Source organism: Centroberyx affinis, unplaced genomic scaffold (assembly GCF_046629955.1).
Source record: "Centroberyx affinis isolate AG114_WGS23_722 - 3 ecotype Tasmania unplaced genomic scaffold, CSIRO-AGI_Caff_v1 ptg000171l_1, whole genome shotgun sequence".
In the NCBI taxonomy this organism is placed as follows: Eukaryota; Metazoa; Chordata; class Actinopteri; order Beryciformes; family Berycidae; genus Centroberyx; species Centroberyx affinis.
This window is the reverse complement of record NW_027278868.1, coordinates 936,174-957,108: the sequence shown is the minus strand read 5'-3', so window position 1 is coordinate 957,108 and position 20,935 is coordinate 936,174. Positions and strand designations below refer to the sequence as shown.

Here is a 20,935-nt window from a genome sequence, read left to right as displayed (position 1 = left end):
CCCAAACCGGAAGTGGAAGTACAGCAACCTACTGATAACTTGATACAGGTCATGCCAGAGGCTGGCTAGCTAGCTAGCTAGCTACGAAAGTCCATCGCTTGAGTCTTGTTTTGTTTCTGGTTTGCTAACGCTGCTGTAGTGTCAGGCTTGTTTGACCGAAGTTCTGGGTTCACCTGGGTTCAAGTGCGCCATGTTCAACTCTGACCTGTCAATATCACTGAGTGCGTAGAGAAAGAGTTGCTTTAACAGCCCATGCTATTTTGCTAACCATTGGCATTTTGTATGTCTTTTCTGCAGAAGCCAAACTCAAGTGGCAGACCAGCGCTGCGAAACATGCATCTGCTATGAATGACTTTGGAGAACATTTTCGTTTTGGGCTTCGTTCTGTGCTTTCCTGGCCACTGTCGGCCGCTTGGAGGACTAGGGGGGAAACCGCTGGTGAAAGGAGAAATTAGTGGTTCCTGACTTGCTGAACTCCCTGACTTGTCTTGTACCCGGAGGTGTGTGCACGACATGGCCAGTCCACACAAGGCGGATCTGTCATTTGCGTGGGAAAAGTACATGGACTGTAGACTGCAGGGAGCAGATCTACAGGTAGGTGCTGTTTGCAAACACACACAAACACACACACACTTTATGCATGAGCCAGTGTACAGCAGGCTCGGCTCAGGCTTTTGTGTCTCTATGTTGTGATGGGTTACTTTAAATGTCAAAAACCACATGGTGTCTGCAGGTCCTTTAAAAAAGTCTTATATCATGGCCTTGCAAAGTGTTGAATACAGTTACATGAACAGATGCAGTTGCATACATAATTCTAAGTCTTGAATTCACTTGTAGAGGTCCCAAAATGCTTCTTGGTGTGTTGTTTTCTGGTTAGAAATCAGTCACACAGATCTATGCTTTAATGGGTCTACAGTAGTTTTCATTCTCAGTTTTTTTTCACTTGCAAAACTGGTCTCATATTTCCTTCAAACATACATTAAAAAGGTCTGTAAAAGCCTTACATTTAACTTGATGCAACTTGCAGACACCCTGGACCAGTGATGGTACTCGGTACAAGTTAGTTAATTATTGCTCATCATGGAATAAACAGTAGAATAAATAGCAATGCGATTTTTTTATTTCAGTTTTTAACACCATTGTGGAAATTCTTTGCTCTCACCACATCTCTTAAGAAATTATAGGGAGGTGTTGTAGGTACCTGTAAAATAAGTTTACCAGTTACTTTACATGATGCTAAAGGTGTGCAAGGACTCCATGCTTAAACATAATTGTGAACAAAGAGAACGTCACCCAACAGCAGCACAACTTTGCTGTGCTCTTTAATAAAGAAGTGAAATGCTTAGTTTGGCCGATCCGTTTCTCCTTTTTGTTTAAGTCGCTTTCCTGGTCATGTCTTAGCTGGCCCAGTGATTTAACCACTGAGATAGACGGGGCTATCGCAAAACACTCGGAACGGACAGGATGTTTTACAGTATACTGTAACATAGACAGTCATGTGAATCCTTTACTACTATGTGATATGTCTACTATATGGGATATGTGGAATTTAGAAAGAAGCAATAACTAGCCTATACTAGTGTGTGTTTGTTGTCTGTCCTAGTTAATCTAACTCAGAGTTCCCAAACTTTTTCAAATCAAGTGCCTGTAAGGAGATCCGCGTCAGACCACAGATGCCCATTTCATAATATTTTCTCCTCAGGAACCCATCTGAGGAGATATTTGTCTGAAGATATGAGTTAGATCAGGATTATATAATCGTCTATACTGTGGGCGGGGAGATAACCACAGCAGAGGGAGTGAAACCTCTGATCAAATTCAGATTCTTATATAGCCTATCACATTATATATGTCATTGTGCTAACAGTGAAGGATGAAGAGTGAAATGATAGTGAAAGTAAATTCTTCCTCTATCTGCTGGGGACCCGATAGAGCCCTCTCCCGGACCCGCGCTGGTCCTCGAACCACTCACTCACCACCCACTTTGCAAACCACTGATTTAACTGATAAACAAGCACAAGCGGGACTCAGAGTGAGTTAATGCACAGGGGATGAGGCAGGTGTCAACCACAGATTGCACATTATGAGTGCAGTGTGGGTGTGTTTTTTTCCCTGTGTCAGTTTATCACAGCAGCCTTTGGGTGGATGCTCTGTAATCTGTCAGGCTGCTGCAGCTCCCTATCCCCCCTCCTGCTGTCGGAGAACTAACAGCAGCCAGATCACGAGACTCAGATTAGGATCGCACTGCAGAGCCAACAGTGATCTGGCCTCCACATACACGAACAAGCCATTTTAGCCTGTTCTGTTTTTGAAAGATCCCACATGCTTATTATTAAGGTTAGGCCGTTATTTTGATTAACAATATGTGAGCCATCCTTTAAATAAAGGCTTGCTCTATTTAAAGCTAATGGATAGAGGAAAAGCCCCAAGGTTTCCCTTGTGAATAATGGGTCCTATAGTCATCATGTCTGTGGTTGTGTGTTGCTTTGTGAATCCTGTTGGCGAGCTGTAGGAAATTTGGTACTCGCATGTTCTCAGCTGCCACAGTAATACTGATGCTTCGACTGCACAAAGCTAGCAGGCTCTGCCTTTCTATTAATGGTAACTTTTTGTGACAATTTGTGTAGCGATTTCTCCTTCAGGATGACTATATTTGTTCACTTGTCATCTTCCCAATGATCAAAGTGTCGCTCTGTCTGTGTGAGTGTGTGTGTGTGTGTGTGTGAGAAGCTGAAGAGTGCACGGCTGTACTCTCTGTTCTGCTGATACCATAGCCTTTCCCCCATTACCTAGTCTGATGGATACTGTGACTGTTGTGCTGTCTGCAGGTGATATTTTCTGTTTCGGCTCATTCTGCCGATCCCATCACTGCACCGCTTCTGACATGAGTGTATACCTCTCTGTCGTCTCACCCAAAGCGCCGTCTGCCAGTCATTGCAGTCAGTATACAGATAATGGGCAAGCAGGGAACATAATGATTAGGGAGACTGTCCCTCAACTGAAACACCCGTGTTTGAGCCCCTGTGACAGCAAGCATCCGCCCTGCTGAAGTGAACAAGACACTGAATCCCTACTAGCTCCAGGAGTGCTGTTCTGTAGCTCAGCCTGTGATCTGACTTTAATCAGTCAAGTAATCAATAAAGTACCACAGAAAAAACTAAAATAAGCGAGGCAACTGCGGTGCTGCAGTCTCTCTCTTTCTCTGTGCCTCCGTCATCTTCTCTCTTTTGCATCCTTGTCTCTCTCATTCTCTCTGCTTTTCATTTGCATTTAACGTCTTGCTCTCATTTCTATGACTTATCCACTGCCGAGGTATAATAACCAGGCCTGTGAGAGCTGGGATGTCCTGGTGGCGCAGTGGGCCAAGATGCACGGCTGGGTTTAAACCTGGTCCATGACCTTTGACCTTAGTCTTCCTCTTTCCCATTGTTCCTCTCATGCTCCACGGATGCTTTTCGGGAGAAAGCAGACACACTATAAAAAGATTTCCAAAAGATCTGGGTAGTACTGGATGTTTTTTTTTTTTTTTTTTTTTTTTTCCAGAAACCAAAAGTCATAATGTGATGGATCAAACTGGTTAAGTGGGCCTGACAAGCTCTGTTTACAGAGGAGAGCACCGCTGCCAGTGTTCCCGATTTAATTCACACTCAGCACACCTATCCTACTTCCTATGCATTCACTGTACAGTAAGGTTCCTTATATAACAGCAGTCACTAAATGGAATTTAGCATTTAGTGGCATTAGCATTTTAACATTCTGTAGCATTTACTTTAAACCAGTGGTAGCTTCAGTAAGATGGACTGGTATTAAGCCCTTGTTTTCATTTTAAACCTGCAGTATTAGCCTAATTTATTACAGAGGAAATTTGGGCTGGCTTGTCTGAAAGAAACTGTGAGTGCACATCCGTTCTGCACAATCTCACTGCCTCTTCATTATTGCAAAGTTTAGTTGAATGGTTACCTGACCAAAAGCCAAGCCAAAGGCCATGTTTTGTGGTCTGTGGATTGTTCATTTTCAGTGTATGAGCTAACAGGATGTTTCAAAACACCCAAGTGAAGTGCTTAGCATTTGGCACACTTCATTTTTCTCGTCTCGAGGGGATTCATCTTCGCTGGTTAACTATTATCTCATTTTACATTTAGTCATTTACAGTTTTAGGGTAATATTTTCAAGTACTAGTTGAACTTTTTTCATAAAAAACAGATGACCCTCCAACTGAAAACATTGCCCCTGCTGAGAGATTGGACTCACCTTGTAAGTATCATTCTGTAGCTAGTCAAACATCACTCATGTTTTTGACAGTTTTAAGTGACAGGCTACAACTTAAATGTTCATTGTCTGTACTTTATCACCTTAAACTTTAACACAGAGGCTTGCATGCAGCCTCGGAGAAGCAGATTAATTTTGGTGCTTTGCTGATATACAACATTGGTCATTTATTCCACTCGCATCTCTAGTCATTAGCTTTCTAAGCTCCTTTTTCAGTTCTGTGCCTGACATTCCTTCTGTGATAAAGCCCTGAATCCTTGTCTAAAGAAGATTAGACTTGTCAAGCAAAATACAAGGCAAAGAGCAGTGGATACTGAGGAAGTAGTGAGGTTCACTTTCACCCACAACGTTTATTATTCGGCTGCGCTTTTGGTCAGCAATTGAAGCAATGTGTGTTGATCTGTGAGCAGGAGTACTACCTTTTTTTTTTAATGAAGAATTAATTTACAGAAGATTTTAAGGAAAAATTAGAAACATGGATAAAATGTGCAAAGAATATCAAATTTCATTGCAAGTTTTTCAGCCTGCTCTTATGCAGTTCTGGTCAGTGAGGAACTGCCATCATATCGGTAGTAGACAACATGACTGGTCGATATCTGATATTTAATAAAAGGCCAATAACGTCCGGAGTTGGGAATCACTACTTGAGGAATTTTGCCTAATACTGAAAATGCCCACAAGATAATGTTTGAGATTTCTGAGCCTACATGTTCACATTCTTGGTGATGCCAAATGTCAAGTGGTTGGGTTAGACAGCTCGCCGTTCTCATCTTTCAAGTTATTTCTCACAAACAAATTATGATGCACCTACTTACAGTATATTATTAGGTGCATTATGTTTTGAGTGAAACTCAAGGGCTATGGTCCGAGCATAAAAACCATGCAGTCAGGCTCTTGTCTTGTGAGGATCACACTACTTTAACTGTAGGTTGTTGATAATTATGTTATTTATGTGTTTACTATCATGAATTCTACTATGTCTCGGACTGTGTTTACCGTTGTGTTGTGAAGTTGTTTTGGGAACTGTTCAGGCTTGCTGGCTGACCACAGGATTTGTTTCACATCTGCATTTACTGTTTTGTCTTAGTTTCAACCTACTCACTCTCGGCTCTAGGTTTGTTCCAAACGATTGGTTTGATGGATGAATAATTCATCTCTCTACTTCTGGATGAGTCAGACTCCAACCTCTGCTCCGTCTCGGCTCTTTCCACCCAGCGGCATGTTATTAAGTCAGATCTCTCCCTCAAAAACCCAGACTCCCCAGTCCACTATGGGAGAGTGAGGCCAGGACAGGCTGTTTTGATTGATTAATTTTGACCAAAGCAAACTTAATCACCATCCCCTGGCAATGAAAACAGCGGAAAGAAGAGAGTCACACATTTTCATTTCCTGCATAACAAATATGCTCCAGTAAACCTCACCGCTGTTGAGTGTGACATTATGAGCCTGACGCTGGCAAATACACAAACATGCTTTCTGGTGGTAGCCTCCGGACATGTTGCCGTGTGTCTTAATGAACCAAAAAAAAAGTTATTTGTGGTGTTGAGTGAAATCGCTCTGGCCTCCGCCTCTCAGAATCTGTGGAAATGTGGAACGTTAGGGGCTCCTCATGATGCTCATCACCCAAATGTCAAATTAGATCAGCCAATACCTCAACCGGAAAACATTACATAACCGCAGCGCCATGTCCTCCCTCACGAGGACAGGATCACATCGTTTTCACTGCCTCTGCCCAGTTGTAGTCTACCCAATTATCTGAGAGAGCTTGAGAGGGAAGTCTGCAGTACAGTGGGTGACTCAGCCGTCAGACTCCCATGACTAGGCCTCCCATGATCAGTGTGTTGGATGAACACAGCGTAAAAAGAGCCACCCGGTCTGACGAATTCGCGGAAGCTTCACTTTGCTTTTCAGTATTCACACATGCAATCCTCTCACTTGCACTTATAAAGGAGAAGATATGCCCTAGATACTTAAATGTACAAGCAAAACAGAAAGTCATATGACCCGGGTCCGAGATGGTGTGTATGACTGAAGGACGGTTTCTCTGTCCTGCTGAAGTGTCCTTTAGCAAGTGTCTGAATCCCCACCAGCCTCAGGTATGCTGTTCGGTAGCTGACCTCTGACCTCTCTGAAGGGGGCAAGCGAAAAGAGAAATTCCCTACGAGGCTCAGGAAAGAATTTTAGTAGTAGCAGTAATAGTATTGTTGTTTTTTTTAAGTGAAATATCAAAGCATGTCTTTGTGCTTCCCTTATCATCTGACTTAAATGTTAAATCATGTAAGCAGGTTAAATCCCTTTTCACCAGGCAGCCCATGACCTCACACACTAACACTGTAATATTATACTGTCACAGGGAAGAAGCAGGGAAAGATCTTGATGGTTACTCACGTTAACAAAATTGTGCATGATAAAGTCTACAGATTAAAAAAAGGAGGGAAGTCCGCACTACCAAATGAATGAATTACAAATATTTATTATAACGCACAGCAGCAGACAAAGAAACGGATGCTTTTCAGCACTAGGCCTTTATCATAAATATAATATATAATAAACATTTGTAATTCATTTGATGGTGCGGACTTCCCTCCTTTTTTATATCTGTATGCACAAGAGTCTGCATCCCGAGGGCATCAAGAAGAGCTTAGAGTTGAGCGAGCAACTTCTTTATTCTTTATTGCATGATAAAGCCTGGCCTAAGTCTAAGATTGAAATGAAATGGGTAAGTCTTAAGTCCATAAAATGTGCAGCAGTATCTCTTCCTTGGCCTATCATCCAGTGAACAGAGATCATCTGTATTTGTGAGGTGGGAATGTAGAATTCATACTAATCCAACATATCCATACAAAAGAATGATAATGTACACCCTATAGATTTCCATCCACAACACAATTTTTATTAATTATTATATGTATTTTGTCCCATTTTTTTTTTTATATTTGACCGTTCCACTGTCAACAAAGGTGAAATGTAAATGGCATTAAGAGAGATTGGTAGCATCACTAGCGAGTTGGCTCTGTCCCACTGTGCCCAGACAGCCTGTGTATGTCTAAATGACAAATGAGCAAATAAAGAAGTTCATCAGTTTAGAGGAGAAGGTCAAAGCTTTCTTTTTGTTTACAGAATGAGGTCTTGGGCCACTGTGAACTGTTGATTAGCTTGCGAAGCTGTATTAATCAGTATTGGCGATCTCTCCAGCATCAAATCACTCTGAACTCCTGGCTGGTTTGTGCTGAGTACATGGTACTATTGGATTAGAGCTTCAGAGGAAAAAACATTGCCATTGCTGGGAAATGAGGGTCATCAGCAACCATTCAGTTTTCCTTTTTCTTTCGTTTACGGAGAAAACACACAGGGATTGTGTGCACAGCCAGTTAGTCACATTGAATATGTAACCTGATGAGAGAAGGCGAGACGTACCGTAATACACTGAGTGCAAGGCTCCTATATGGCCCCAGGGCTTGTTATTTGTGAAACTGGTCATGGTTTTGGCAACCTCGAAGACTTCTGATTCTCTGCAGTCACTTCCCCTCTTTATCTCTGCTATCATCTGATTTTGTGCTCATTTCTGTCACCATTATGTTCTTGTCAGCTGACTCAGCTCTCATGTTTTACCCCTGTCCTCTCCTGTCTTTCTCATCCATGCATTTCTCTTTCTCTCCCTCTCCCTGTCTCCTGTGTGTGACGTTGTCCAGCCCCCCTGGTGTGCAGTGACACCCTCCCTCCCCAGGTGAGGTAACTCACTGCTGTCCCCTGGGGTTGGGGGGGGGGGGGGGGGGGGGTTGTTTCCTCAGCTGTTGAAGCCCCACCCTTTCTGCCCCCTACCTCCTGCCCACTGACCCTGGTGAGTGTGGTCATCTCTGCACCTTAACCACCATAAGAATTGGCACCAAAGACTTAAGGACACTTGAAATATAAATAGCAACGTTAAGCCTGTGACAGAACAAACTTGACCCTCCAGTCCTTAATATTACAGGGCGTATTTTGCTTCTTTTCTTGTGCAGTAAATTGGATTTGTTTGATATAGGCTAAATGCAGAAAGGTCACCATGTAAGAAAATGTCTTTTGTTTACATTTTTGTGGTGTAAAAGTATGACACCTAAACAAACTAACTTGACTGTTGTGACACAGGAAGTTGGCTCACCACGCAACTGTACAACCGAGCTGAGTAGACGCTGTCCCAGTTCAACCTCTGACTGTGACAGTTAGCAGTGAAGGCTGAGGTGTGACTAAACTGCAGGCACCTGAAAAACTGATGTGAGACATTTCCACTTGTTCTGGAAAACATCTGAATTTAAACACTTGTGTTCTCGGCGTGGAAATCCTTAAGCTAGTGAGAAAATCAGTGGAAAAGAGTGGATAGTTCTGGAAAATCAGACGTTTACAGATATGCACTGCTGTCTCCTCACTGTAAAATCCTCCCCCACACACCTTAGCTTCACATAAAAATGGTAATTGTAGCTTTTAGTTTTTTCTTTTACCAGAAATGAACATTAAAGGATAATGCCCGTGTGTTTTTTTTTTAAAGTTTGTGCCAGTTGTGTAGGTTGCCCCTCTCCTTTACCTTATTCCTAGTGGTGTCTGTAGTTTTCCTACATTCAGAAGAAGTAATTTGCTGCCATTGATTCTTGTAGAGTAAGAAAAACAACTTCCACAGAGCAAAATAATACATCACAGGAAACATGAAGCCTTAATTTTGTTTTGTCAAATATTCAGTTTTTATTTTATTTCATTCTGCCCGAGTTGAGTGTTTTCATATCAATGCACATATTACGTTACGCTCCGCCTACTGTCGATCACCTGACACCCCAGGAAGAAATCTCTGCCATGAAGTAATCCCTCACAACATGTCGTCTTACAAACTCGATATTACTTGGAGCATCTTTGTTAGCCAGGACAGCAGTTAATTCAATTTTTATATGTGTTACCTATGACATGTATTGCAGAAGGATTGGGGAATGTAAATTAGGTGTAGACAGCAGTAAATGAGCTATAACTCTAAATGACGCCGGTATTCTCCTTTTTAAAAAGCTGTTTTTCGCAGCTCTCTTCCTGGAGTGGCAGCTCTTATGTAGTGCTAATTGCCCCTGTAATTGAGTCAATTTAAATCCATGTCCATGTCCTTCAGCAGCTAAACAATTTTCTATAGTGTGACTTGACATAACATGCTTGTATCTACAAGGACATCACTGCATCTACATTTTTATGGAGTGATGCTACCAGTTAGATTTTTTTGTTAGAGAGCCAGTGGGTGTAAGATGGTCATCAGCAGAAGATTAAGGTGCAAATACTCTTGGAATATAAATTGTCTTTGTGATCCTTACATTTTATGAAAAAATAAGATATACAGTATTCTGCCAAAAATGTAATATAGCACAATTATTAGTCATTGTTGATGACTGGTGAACCTATACGTCTAGGATTTAGTGCACATATAAATGTCAGGTGAAATAATTTCTTAAAAAGGAGATGGATAAAAGCACCCTGTGTAGCAGTATACAGGGAGGTAAATCCAGATATTGTGCTTGCAATAAGAACTTTCATTAAATTATGCACAACTGAATATATTTCTCTTCAGTGTCAACAGTCATTGAGTATTATTTATTTTACACCCATTTGTAAAGCTCTGAATTCTGTTTTTGTGTGTTTTAGCATCACTTCATATTTCAAAATGTGTATAGCCATCTAATTTGAGTGAATTTTATTTAGGCCTATTTATTTTTCTTCAGTCAATACATTGTGCCATCGTAGGGCAGACTGTGAGTAATGTGACTGGAGTCTGTGCTTTCTCTTCCTCGGCTTTGTGACCCAGACACACAGCGTGGCCCGATCAGTCAGGGAGCAGCGTGGCTTGAATGAATCCAGTCAGTGGTGTCAGATTAGCAGAGACGTACAGCTAGCTCCTGTGTAGCTCATGTCTGGCTGGCTGACCCTTAGGGAATGGGGGAAGGGATGGCAGGACGCTGGCTTAGAGGATCACACTTCTTCTGGGAAGGTATTAACACGCTCCCCTAACTGGTGATGCAGTTAGAATTGGTCAGGTGGCTTGTCTGCCTGGCTGCCTTGCCAGCTCTAGTGCTGAGTGACACATTCTCACTCTGTGGTCCGGCTCTGACCACACTGACGGGAGATGGATTACATTATTTTGGTGTTTCTATCCCAAGATTTGGGGATTCACCAAGACTCTTAAGCAGTAAAAATGTAATAGTGGCCTATGCCATGTACCAAACCATTATTTACAGTAAACGGTATAGACTTTGGCCATTAGCTGTAGGAGTCTTTGTGCAGAGATTAATGAGATAATCTATATTTCTTCAAAATAGAGATCTAACATGGTTCCATATGTAGAAAATGAAGAAAACAAAGTCACTTGTTAGTATTTGATATTTGAAATATTTATTGTGATTTCTCATGTATGTTCCACATAGTGGAGTTTGTGGTTGTTACACCAGTACAGATAATGTACTGCACCATGTATAACAATTACAAAAGATAACTTGTAATCGCTGACAGTAAAATCCTAATTGACAGTCTGCTAGAATGTGGTAGATTAATGTTTCTGGGTACTGCATCATTCTCTCCAGGTCCCGGAAAAACCTGCATTGGTTCTGTGGGTGTGAGTAATGTTAGTTTGATGCTTGTAGCTACTTGTGTTTTATCTGTGTCTTTCCGTTTCTCATCAGGTCAGCCTTCAGTGTCTTGAGAATTTCCTGTGTCTCTTCCACTGCGTGCGGCATCTCCACAGCCACGGCACCAAGGACGCACTGAAATTCTGGTAGGTCTCCTCTCATCTACTATTGATGGTTGGAGCAGGACCTGGATTGGACTCTCTCTGAGGGTGAACAAAACCCTGCTGGTAAATGGGAAGGCTCAGGTCTCAGCAACATCCAGTATATTAGTGTTACTCACCCTAACGTATTCCTGTTGAAGTTAGACTTCATATAGGGCTATAGCGGACAATGCAATGAATAATCTTCTAAATTCAAAACCGTGAGGGTGAACTTCATTTATAATCAAACTGTGTTTGTCATTTGAAGGATTTCACCAAAAAACATCATCATGTGATGTGGATTTACGGTGCTTAGGGGTCACACCTACAGTTAGTTTTCTTTGGTCCAGACCATAGTGGAGAACTTTATTCCATTTATTGTATTTGGTTCATTTAGGTTCACACTTCCTAATTACAAGCAGATTAGGAGTATAAACAAAAGTTACATGAACTCGCAAATAGCTTGTTTGTGTGGAGGTCAGAGATTTTGGCGGTGGAGGGGAGTCAAAACAAATCCAGTTCCAGTGCATGTTCCTTTAGATAATCATGATGGTGTTTATACCAGTCAAGAGGTCCTTTCCTGTAGTTGATTTTGATTACATCCTCACACCTAACAAACCGCACTGCAGTTTGCTTGGAAGAGGAACGAGACCCACATTTTCAGGCAGTCATGGTCTGATTATTTGGTTTGCACCCAAGTTTGAATGGCATTAGGCTTACCTGCCCAAATGCTCCAGAGGGCAAATAAACCGCTCCAAATATGCCTGGTGTGAACACCCTCTTAATCTCTTTATTGTGGGCAGTATAACAGGATATAATCATGCAGTGGACTATGGATAAAGCGTGCTGGCTGCCATGACTGTCTTTCAGTCCTCCAGACTCAACCCACAGTGCACTGTACACACACTGTTCACACAGCCATTCTGGTTCAAGTCATTGTGTGTTGCGCTGTGAGATGAGCTGGAATGATGTCAACCCAGAAACATTAAATACTTATGTATACTTGTGTATCGTTGGGGTGTCCTTGAATCTCTTTGGCTTTTTAATAAAAGACAAAACAGATGTTTCCTTTGTTGTTTTCCACACAGAAAGGCACAGTGCTGACCAAATCTAGCATAAATAAGTTTGTTGTGAGATCTATTGGAGTCAAGGGCTTCACAATAATTGGTCGGAGAGAAAACATGAAATTTCGGTTCTGTAGGAGAAAGATGTCTTTTGTGCAGCAGGATGGTTGCATGTAAAACATTATCTCTGTTTACTAAGTCTCTAATCACCATCTTGTGATAAGGACAACATATTTGAGACTAATTATTGGTTAGTCAGCATAACTCTACTCATTTGAAAAGCTGAATTTTTTGGAGTCATCAATTATTCAACCCCTTTGCAGTGATACTCCAAATTGAGTTAAGATGCATCCAAATTCCTTTGAATGTCCTTGAAATATCTCTAAGTGATTGGAGTTCACCTGTGGCTGTGGATTCAACATGATTTTGAATAAAACATATACAATATGTTTATATAAGGTCCCACAGATGACAGAGACAGAATTGTGAGGATGCATAGATCTTTCTTTCATGCTGTCTTTTATTGGTCCAGCACCTGCCTTGAAGGTTTTTGGATTTGCGCGATGTGCACAGTATTTATGCATAGATCTGGGGAAGGGAATAAAACAATTTCTGAAGTGCTAGGACTTCACAAAAACACAGTAGGCTCCATCGTTAGGAAATGGTAAAAATATGGAACTACACAGAACTGGTGGTCCAACCAAACTGATTAACTAAAGAAGGACCTTGGTCAGGGAGGTGACCAATAAACCACGGACCACTCTGACAGAACTACAGAGTTCCTTGGCTGTGATGAGAGATCTTGCCAGAAGGAAAACAGTCAGTGCAGCACTTTACAAATCGGGCTGTATGACAGAGTGGCCTGAAGGAAAAAACTCCTGGGGGGGAAAAAACACATGGCAGCCACCTGGAGCTTGAAAAAATGGAAATGAAAGACTGTGATGAGGCAAAAGATTTTGTAGTCTGATGAAATGAAAATTGAACTCTGTAGCCCTAATGCAAAGTGCTATGTCTGGCAGAAAGCAGGCACAGCTCATCACCCATCTGACACCGTCCCTACTGTGAAGCATGGTGGTGGCAGCATCATGCTGTGGGGGCTTTTCAGCAGCAGGGGCTGGGAGACTTGTAAAGATAGAGGGAACAATGAATGGAGCCAAATACAAACACATTCTTGAGGAGAACCTGCTTCAGAGCGCCAAAGAGCGAAGATTAGGCCAACTACCGTATTTATCTTCCAGCAGGACAGTGATCCTAAGAATACAGCCAAATGGACACTGGAATGGCTTCAGAACAAAAGTGTTAAAATGCTGAAGTGGTCCAGCCAAATTGACCAAGCTTGAGAAAACCTGCAAGTTATAATGGGAGAAAATCCCCAAATCCAGATGTTTCAAGCTGATATACTATTGATGTTTCCAAGAAGACTCAAAGCTGTAATTGCTGCCGAAGGTGCTTCAACAAAGTGTTTACTGAGGGGGTGGAATTCTTATTTAAATTAGATATTTCTGCATTTTCAATAAATTTTACAATAACATTTCTAAAAAGATTTTTTTCACATCATCATTATGGGGTGTTTTGTGCAGATTGTTGACAAAAAAATTAAATTCAATCATTTTTGTATTCAGGCTGCAACACCACAAAATGCAGAAAAAGTCAAGGGGGTTGAATACTTTCTGAAGGCACTATATTTAATTTGAAAGCATCATATTTCTCCCAACCCTGAGCTCCTAAAGTCTGTGTTTGAGACTGTATCCAAGATGAAGCATGGTCTGTTTGATCAAAGCTTATCTGTCAATAGTGGTTTGTGTGTTTAGCACATAAAGCATGCCATGGTCAACACAATACACACCCTAGCTTTGACTTGCAGTAAATTACTACTACTAGTTTCATAAGTCAAACCTAACCTAGGAGTGTGGTGAGATAATTTGTGGTCACACTGTCACCTAACCTCTGTCATACAGTTATTCAGCCAGTTTATCACTGGAGTTTCCTTTTTGCTTATCATCTTTTTGGTCTTACCTACATTTTATGCCACTCCAAAAAATGAATGTGCAAGAGAGATTAAAAGAACTACAATCTTGTGACAGTTTGAGTAGTGATACGCTCAAAAGTGTAGACTCGCTGCTCTCCGATAGCATGTCCAAGCCTCTTAGCTGTGCCTCTGGCCCGTTTAAGGCTGAACTCTGACCTAAATAAGCTCCACTCATCAAGTAAATTGGAAACGGACACACACGTTTCACCCAAACAAAAGCTGAATTGAGATGGTGAGCTTGAACTTGAGCTGAGGTCCCAGTTTTTATTTATTGATTTATTTTTTCTAATTTTCCCGAGGCTGATACTAAGCACTATCTAGTAGCTTAGTTGTTTCGGGAGATACGGTTCAGTATCAGTTTTACATTGATGTAGCTTCCACAGTAAATTCATTTGTTGGAGCATTTCTAGGTCTATGAGTGTAGCATTTCCTATCACAAATGAGTTTGAATTCCAAATCAATTAGGAAATGATTGAACCAAATATGTCTACGTGTGTGCATGCATACATATACTGTATATATGTATGTATATTTTTAATAAGACCTCTTTCCTAAGCTAAGCAATTGTTATCTAGAAAGAACAGAAATAGAAATGTTATCAATATAAGAAACATTTGAAAATAGGTTTTGTATTATATTGAAATCATCAACAATAGAATTACTGAGGATTGAAATGTGTGTAGTTAAATCTGAGATATAGACCCACTCAGGGGTCACCCCAGTAGGGCTCACCCGCTCAGGGGTCTGCAGACAAAACACGTAGCCCATTCCTTAAAGAACTTAGTTTGCTGCAAAAAACACTGATGATCTTGCTAGAATATAGACTGTTCTGCTGTAACAGTCCTAGCACTTTGCTCTTGAAAGTAGGTCTAGTAGCCTGGTTATTGCAGATTTTACCGAAATGCCCCAAATGGATGTTGTATTGAATATGAGGCCAGTTATTGCGCATGTGGGTTGAACACTGGGGTCTTGTAGAGGGCATTGGCGGCTTGTCCGTATTCCCAAGGCCAGTCCCTATGCATGTGACATCACATGCTTTCATGTGATGCGCTGATCTACTGCAAATCTGGAAAGCTTCCATTTGAAATTCCAATTTAATGGAATTTGTGCTGCAGAACAGAAAATTCAGTCAGTCGCCCTGTGAGGAGGTATGCGGACACAGCCAGTAGAGCTGCAGTTCAGCTTGGATAATACACAGCAAGATGTATGGAAGAAAAGTGTTTGGGCCACTAATATTTGGTAAGATAATGGTAACTATGTAGCAGAGGCTTTTGTCACAAATTTGTTTTCATGTGTTTTGAAGTTTGATCCTTGTTAGCTGATACATATTCACTTCTGCACTCCTCTACTTACTTACTCTATTCTTGAACTTACAGTAAATTAATCTGGATAAGAGCATCAGCCAGAAATGTAAACATAATGTAAATGTGTGTGTTTAGGTATTCTGAGTAGTGACTGTGTGGTGGAATCAGATGAGGCCAGGTATTGAGGGCATGTCTTGGATTTGTGTTGACAGTAGAACTGTGTGATATGGGTTCTCCTGTGAAGGGGGTGTGTAGCTTAACTGGCTGAATGGAGAGAGGTGTGAGGAGTGTGTGTTGTGTTGTCATGTTGAGATATACAGTTGGTTAGGCTACATTTGGAGGAACACATGGTTGTGGCTCACATAATATTACTTGCTTGGAGGCGCTCTATGAACAGATTTTATCGTACCCTTTATCGTTTTAATAAGCTTTGACCATAACTTAGGTGATTGGAGTAATAGTTAGTTTTGTTTATTGTGATTGACTTTGTTGTAATAGTTTCATGGCCTAAAAGTTATAATCACATAGTCAACCAAGGCTTTATAAAGGAATCGTCTTTTTTCACATCTCACTCTATTTGTGTCTTTGTTAGTATTCTAACATTTCCATCACACTTGCCCTAACAGATTGTTAGATGTGATCTCACTCATCTTACTTGAGTTAGTTGAGCATAAGAGTGGATGTTGAGACAGTTCTGACAGTGTCACAGATTGACTAATTACAGATAAAATACCAACAGACTTTAATATTAATATGTGATCATCACTAAACAAAATTTAGCTGCAATTTCTATAATCTTGTAGAATTTTTTGAATATGCATGTAATGTAGTATCACTGGAAAAGTAGACTTATTTTGTTTCATCTGAGACTGAGGGGAACTCTGAGGTCACTGGTACTTCCGGAAGTGATCCTGTCCCCATACGCTCTGGTGTACTTCTTCTTTAACTTCTTTGTTGGTTTGTTTGTTTTTCTCCTTATGGAGGCCAATACAGAGAATTTTGGGTGTATTTGCACAGACATGTTAGAAATTTCAGTACATTTCAGCGTACCAAAACATTCAGTGTTCTGAACCACTTCCCATTTTAAGAGGTTTGGTTAACTTGTATGTACAGCTTCTGAAATCCTGAAAAGCAGCCTTGTGATTTCTTTTTAAATGTCTTCCTCCTCCTTCTCTCTCGTAGCTCAGACATGAGTGGGGCCAGTAACACTCTGGCGAGGGAGTTCCTGACTGATGTACATCAGCTTTGCAGCGCAGTGGCTCAGAGAGCAGAGGCACGGGAAGAGGATGAGGAGGAAAGTCACATGGTGGCACTGGGCGAGTACCTGGTCAGGGGGCGGGGCTTCCTGTTGCTCAGCACCCTGGACTCCATCATTGACCAGGTGAGATTTTTAAATGCCACGAAACGATTTTTAATTCATGTATTCAACATATACATTTTTAAAAATTCAGTAGTTCAATATGAGCGTAACAAATTTCTTCAATCTCTTTCCACAAAATTTTAGTTTGCAGACAGGGATTGCAATAGAAACACAATGAAAGCACATAACAAATAAAATACATCATACAGACAAACATCAGATGATAAGACCAGAGAGGGAGTTAATGACTACAGCACAATAAAAAGTCACTCTTCAGTGCAAAATACCAAGTTGTAATGCAAGCATAAGATGCTACATAAATTCATGTGCAAATTAAGTAATCTTATTGCAGGTGGGATAAATGAGTCCCTGGTTATTTTACATCGAAGTTTCGGCTCTCTGACACCCATAGGGCGTCAACTCAAACTGTCCATTAAGGGAAGGAACCAGGGCAGGAAGAATGACACTAGCCTTCCTCACCACATGCCTGTTAAAGATTTCACAGTGTTTTCTCTGTATTCATTTAGCAGTGGTGCACCACCACAGCAAAGAAGTTACACCACTGCTAGAAGAAATGTGAAATTAAAATTAGCATTGTAATTTAGTCTTACTATCACCTAAAACTAAAATGTGTAGTACAAATGTTTGAGAAGTAGTGATTTTATTATGATTAAAAAACATTTTTAGCACTACAGCTTCAACTTGAAACATAACTTGCACCCAAACAGCTACAGATATGGAGCAAAACTAGATTTATCCCCCCGAGCACCACAGCTGCATACAATTGCAGAGGAAACACTGATTTGTGCCTGGGTCACACCAAAACCCAAACAATGGGTTGGTTGTTATTTTACATATTCGATTTGTCAGAAGTTATTGGTCTCATCAGCAGAATTACAATATATGTTGTAGTATAGTGTACTGTATACACTAAAAGGCCACGAACTGTGCCTTTAAATGCACCACAAGACAAATGTATAATACAAATAATAACACTGGATCACAGACACAACAAAAAAGAATTGAGACCACAGAAAATGCAGCTTTCATTTTGCATTTAACTGAATGGCTTCTATAGATATGGTTTGGACTTGGTTTGATATGATATTGATTGAAATACCATGTAGGGCAAAGGCAGGCATTCTATTTCTTAACGTTGCTATTTGTCTATCTGTGACAGTGAGTTGTAAGCATGCTATTTAGGTGACCATGTTAAATGATAGGAATGGGTTTGTCCACAGAGGCAGGTATTGTTCCCTCTTAACTGGGACCAGGCTCTGACTGACCCCACTGTCTTCTCTGCCTACACATTGACTTGACCAGCAGAGCCCAGGGCATGCACCAGTTGTACAGTGCACCCAGTGTGCTTATGTGTTGATATGTGTCGAAATCTGTTCTGTGAAATGGCCAGTACATTTGGGTATGAATATATGTGTCGATCAGGGCGGACTGGTTAAATAAGATTGGCATTTTCATACATTTTCCTCAAATCTGGCGCCAAAGCTTACCCTCTGTCTAGAACACTGTGCATATCTCTTAAGCCCTTTAGTCAGACCTGAGTAAAGCTTGCAGTATCTAGCAGGTAATGATGGCAAGAAAATCTGTCAGCTAGGCATGGCAAATCAGTTATGATTAGAGGATATGCAAATCAGAAAATAATGGTTTGGGTGATTCCTTGTGGTTCCTGAACCATTTTCAGAAAGGAGTGCTGCTTGCTTATGAGCAAGTACTGCTTGTGCCATCTTTTAATTCACAGTGTCACTAAGCCCTGTTTAACAGAGAAAAGTATGTCATCCTCTGACTTAACAAATAGTAGCAAATGCATTATAGCAAAGCAAATGCATTATTGAATGAACAATTGTAATATGATGGATGTGATCCTGTTTGTTAACGTCCACATGGTATAGAAGTGTTAATATCTTTTAGCTCATTTCACACACATTATTGTCTCTCTTTCAACAAGAGCCTTTAGTAGAGAGGTTTCATACATTCATGTGGAATTGTGTTAGCACAAGCTCCAGCTGTATGTCATTACAGCTGTGATCTGAGATGGAGTCAGGCCTTTGTATGAAGTGTCAGCCAGGGCCAGAGCCTTTGTTCTCAAACATTTCTTTGTAGATGGGATATAAGAACCTTTTTATAGCAAAATAATATGGTTTCTAATTATAAACTTAGTGTTTGAATTTTTGAATAAATTCTACTTCCTGAGTTGACTGAGTTGAAAGTGAATTAATGCCACCCTAGCATCAACAATTGCTGTGATAATCCCACTTATAACTTGTCTATCAGCATCACACTATGTCTGAATATGTTTCAGAGCACATGCAGTTCAGCTGCATTAAAGAGTAAGAGTGAAACTGTGAGCATGAGCGAGCTTGTTAGCTTGTTCATCCTGCATGTTAGATGGGTTTGTTCCACTAACACTCTGACTCTAACCACTAGTTCTGGCACTGATAGGATGACTCAGGGCCATCTCATCATACCTTCCTGTAAGTAAGGGTGACAAAACAAGTATTCATTATACCAGACAAACTACTGAATGTGTAACCAGGGTTCCTGTGGTCATGAAAAACTTGAAACCCCTGGAAAATAATATAAAAAATAATATGCATAAAAAGTTTTGGAAATGACTTGGAAATATATTCAGTCTGTTTTTTTTTTTTCCCAACAAGCCAAGTGTTCAATGTCGAGTTGACTGTTGTTATCTCCGGGTACCTTTTTGAAAGAATAATAATCCTAACAAAAATTATCATGGAGTAGTGATGGAAAAGTGGTATTTGACTAGCAAATATACGGTATGCAGGAATCCTGCTAATGTACACAATTTAAACATAATACTGGCCATGCTGTACATTAATCCTGAACTAAAATAAAATACTGAATTTAATACAGGTTAATTTGGGGGGTGTTATTTGGTAGTAGGATATATACTGTGTTTTGGTGGTCTTGCAGTCCAGCAAGCTGATTGTTTTTAATTCACACATGAAGGAGCAGATTCTCTCTCTGCTGTGAGGAATGCCCTGGATAGCAGTCGGATCCTCGAGGTCCGGGAACTTTATTCAGGGAAAAGCTGTCATGCAGATGCTACATTGCCCACACTGCTGTCTGACACTGGCCTGAGCATTTGCATTGAAAATCAAGAAAACCTATCCTTGGAACCATCTATGGTCATGAAAGTCCTGGAAATAGAATATGCAAATTTTACTCTCCAGGGCTGAAAAGAATTTTGGAAAATGAAAAAACTCAAGCAAATCCTAACGTGACGGATAGCTCATTAATGAAAGTAGTGAAAAGCAGAGTGGCGTTTCTATTGCGAACTGTCTTGAGTCTGGACTGGAGTGCGTCTTGGTAGGAGCGTCACAATGTGACGTGAAAGTGTGAACGAAGGGAGAGAGCAGGGAGAAGTTTCTAGATAACCTCAGTGTGTTTGGTTCCACTCTCAGGAGCTGACCTGCCGGGAGGAGCTGCTCACCTTGCTGCTGTCTCTGCTACCACTGGTCTGGAAAATCCCTGTGCAGGAGGAAAAAGCCCCAGGTCAGTAGCCAAAAATACACATCTATTGCTCGTTAAAGTTAATGGCGTGGATCTGCTCGACCAACAGAATGTACTTCACACCTCCCAGCTGTGATGACATGCGACTACTTCTTATTCCTGGCCTGTAACTAATGATAACGATTTCCATATTTCAGCTCATGAGTGTAAAAGCCCAGTCCTGCACAGAAAACTGTAATAATGTCAGAATAACAGTAATGCAGACTGCATTTCATAGGCCAGTAATGTACTCTATTGTTATTTATTTATATGTTTATTTGTTTCCATTGTTAATGTAAAAAATACAGTATCATTTGCATAATACATCACCAATTATTGGCGTCAAAGCAACATCTCACCATTAGAGTTGATGTGAAGGCACTGAAATGTATTGCCATTATGCTCATTGCTTCTGGCTGTGAACAGTGTTTGTGTGGTGCAATTATCAAATGACTCATTTTTAATGATGTTGTATTATTTTACTTGATGTACACTGCACACAGTGTGCCCTGCTCATTTTCAGACGGGTGAATCAGTTGTTCACCATTTTAACCATTGTCACCATTTTTGTAAAGCCTAGTGTGACAAACAGAAGCAGTCACACACAGGAGA

At 40.8% G+C, this 20,935-nt stretch overlaps 1 protein-coding gene across 1 annotated transcript in view; it reads left to right on the top strand.

Moving 5' to 3' along the window:
* The first annotated feature begins 332 nt into the window (after positions 1 to 332).
* The window catches only part of lyst (lysosomal trafficking regulator), a 62,388-nt gene continuing 41,785 nt past the window's right edge, over positions 333 to 20,935 (top strand). The window contains 4 exon segments of the mRNA XM_071534456.1: positions 333 to 594; positions 10,950 to 11,041; positions 16,615 to 16,813; positions 20,236 to 20,326. Of these exon segments, the coding sequence (XP_071390557.1) occupies positions 514 to 594; positions 10,950 to 11,041; positions 16,615 to 16,813; positions 20,236 to 20,326 (463 nt within the window). The 5' untranslated portion in view covers positions 333 to 513.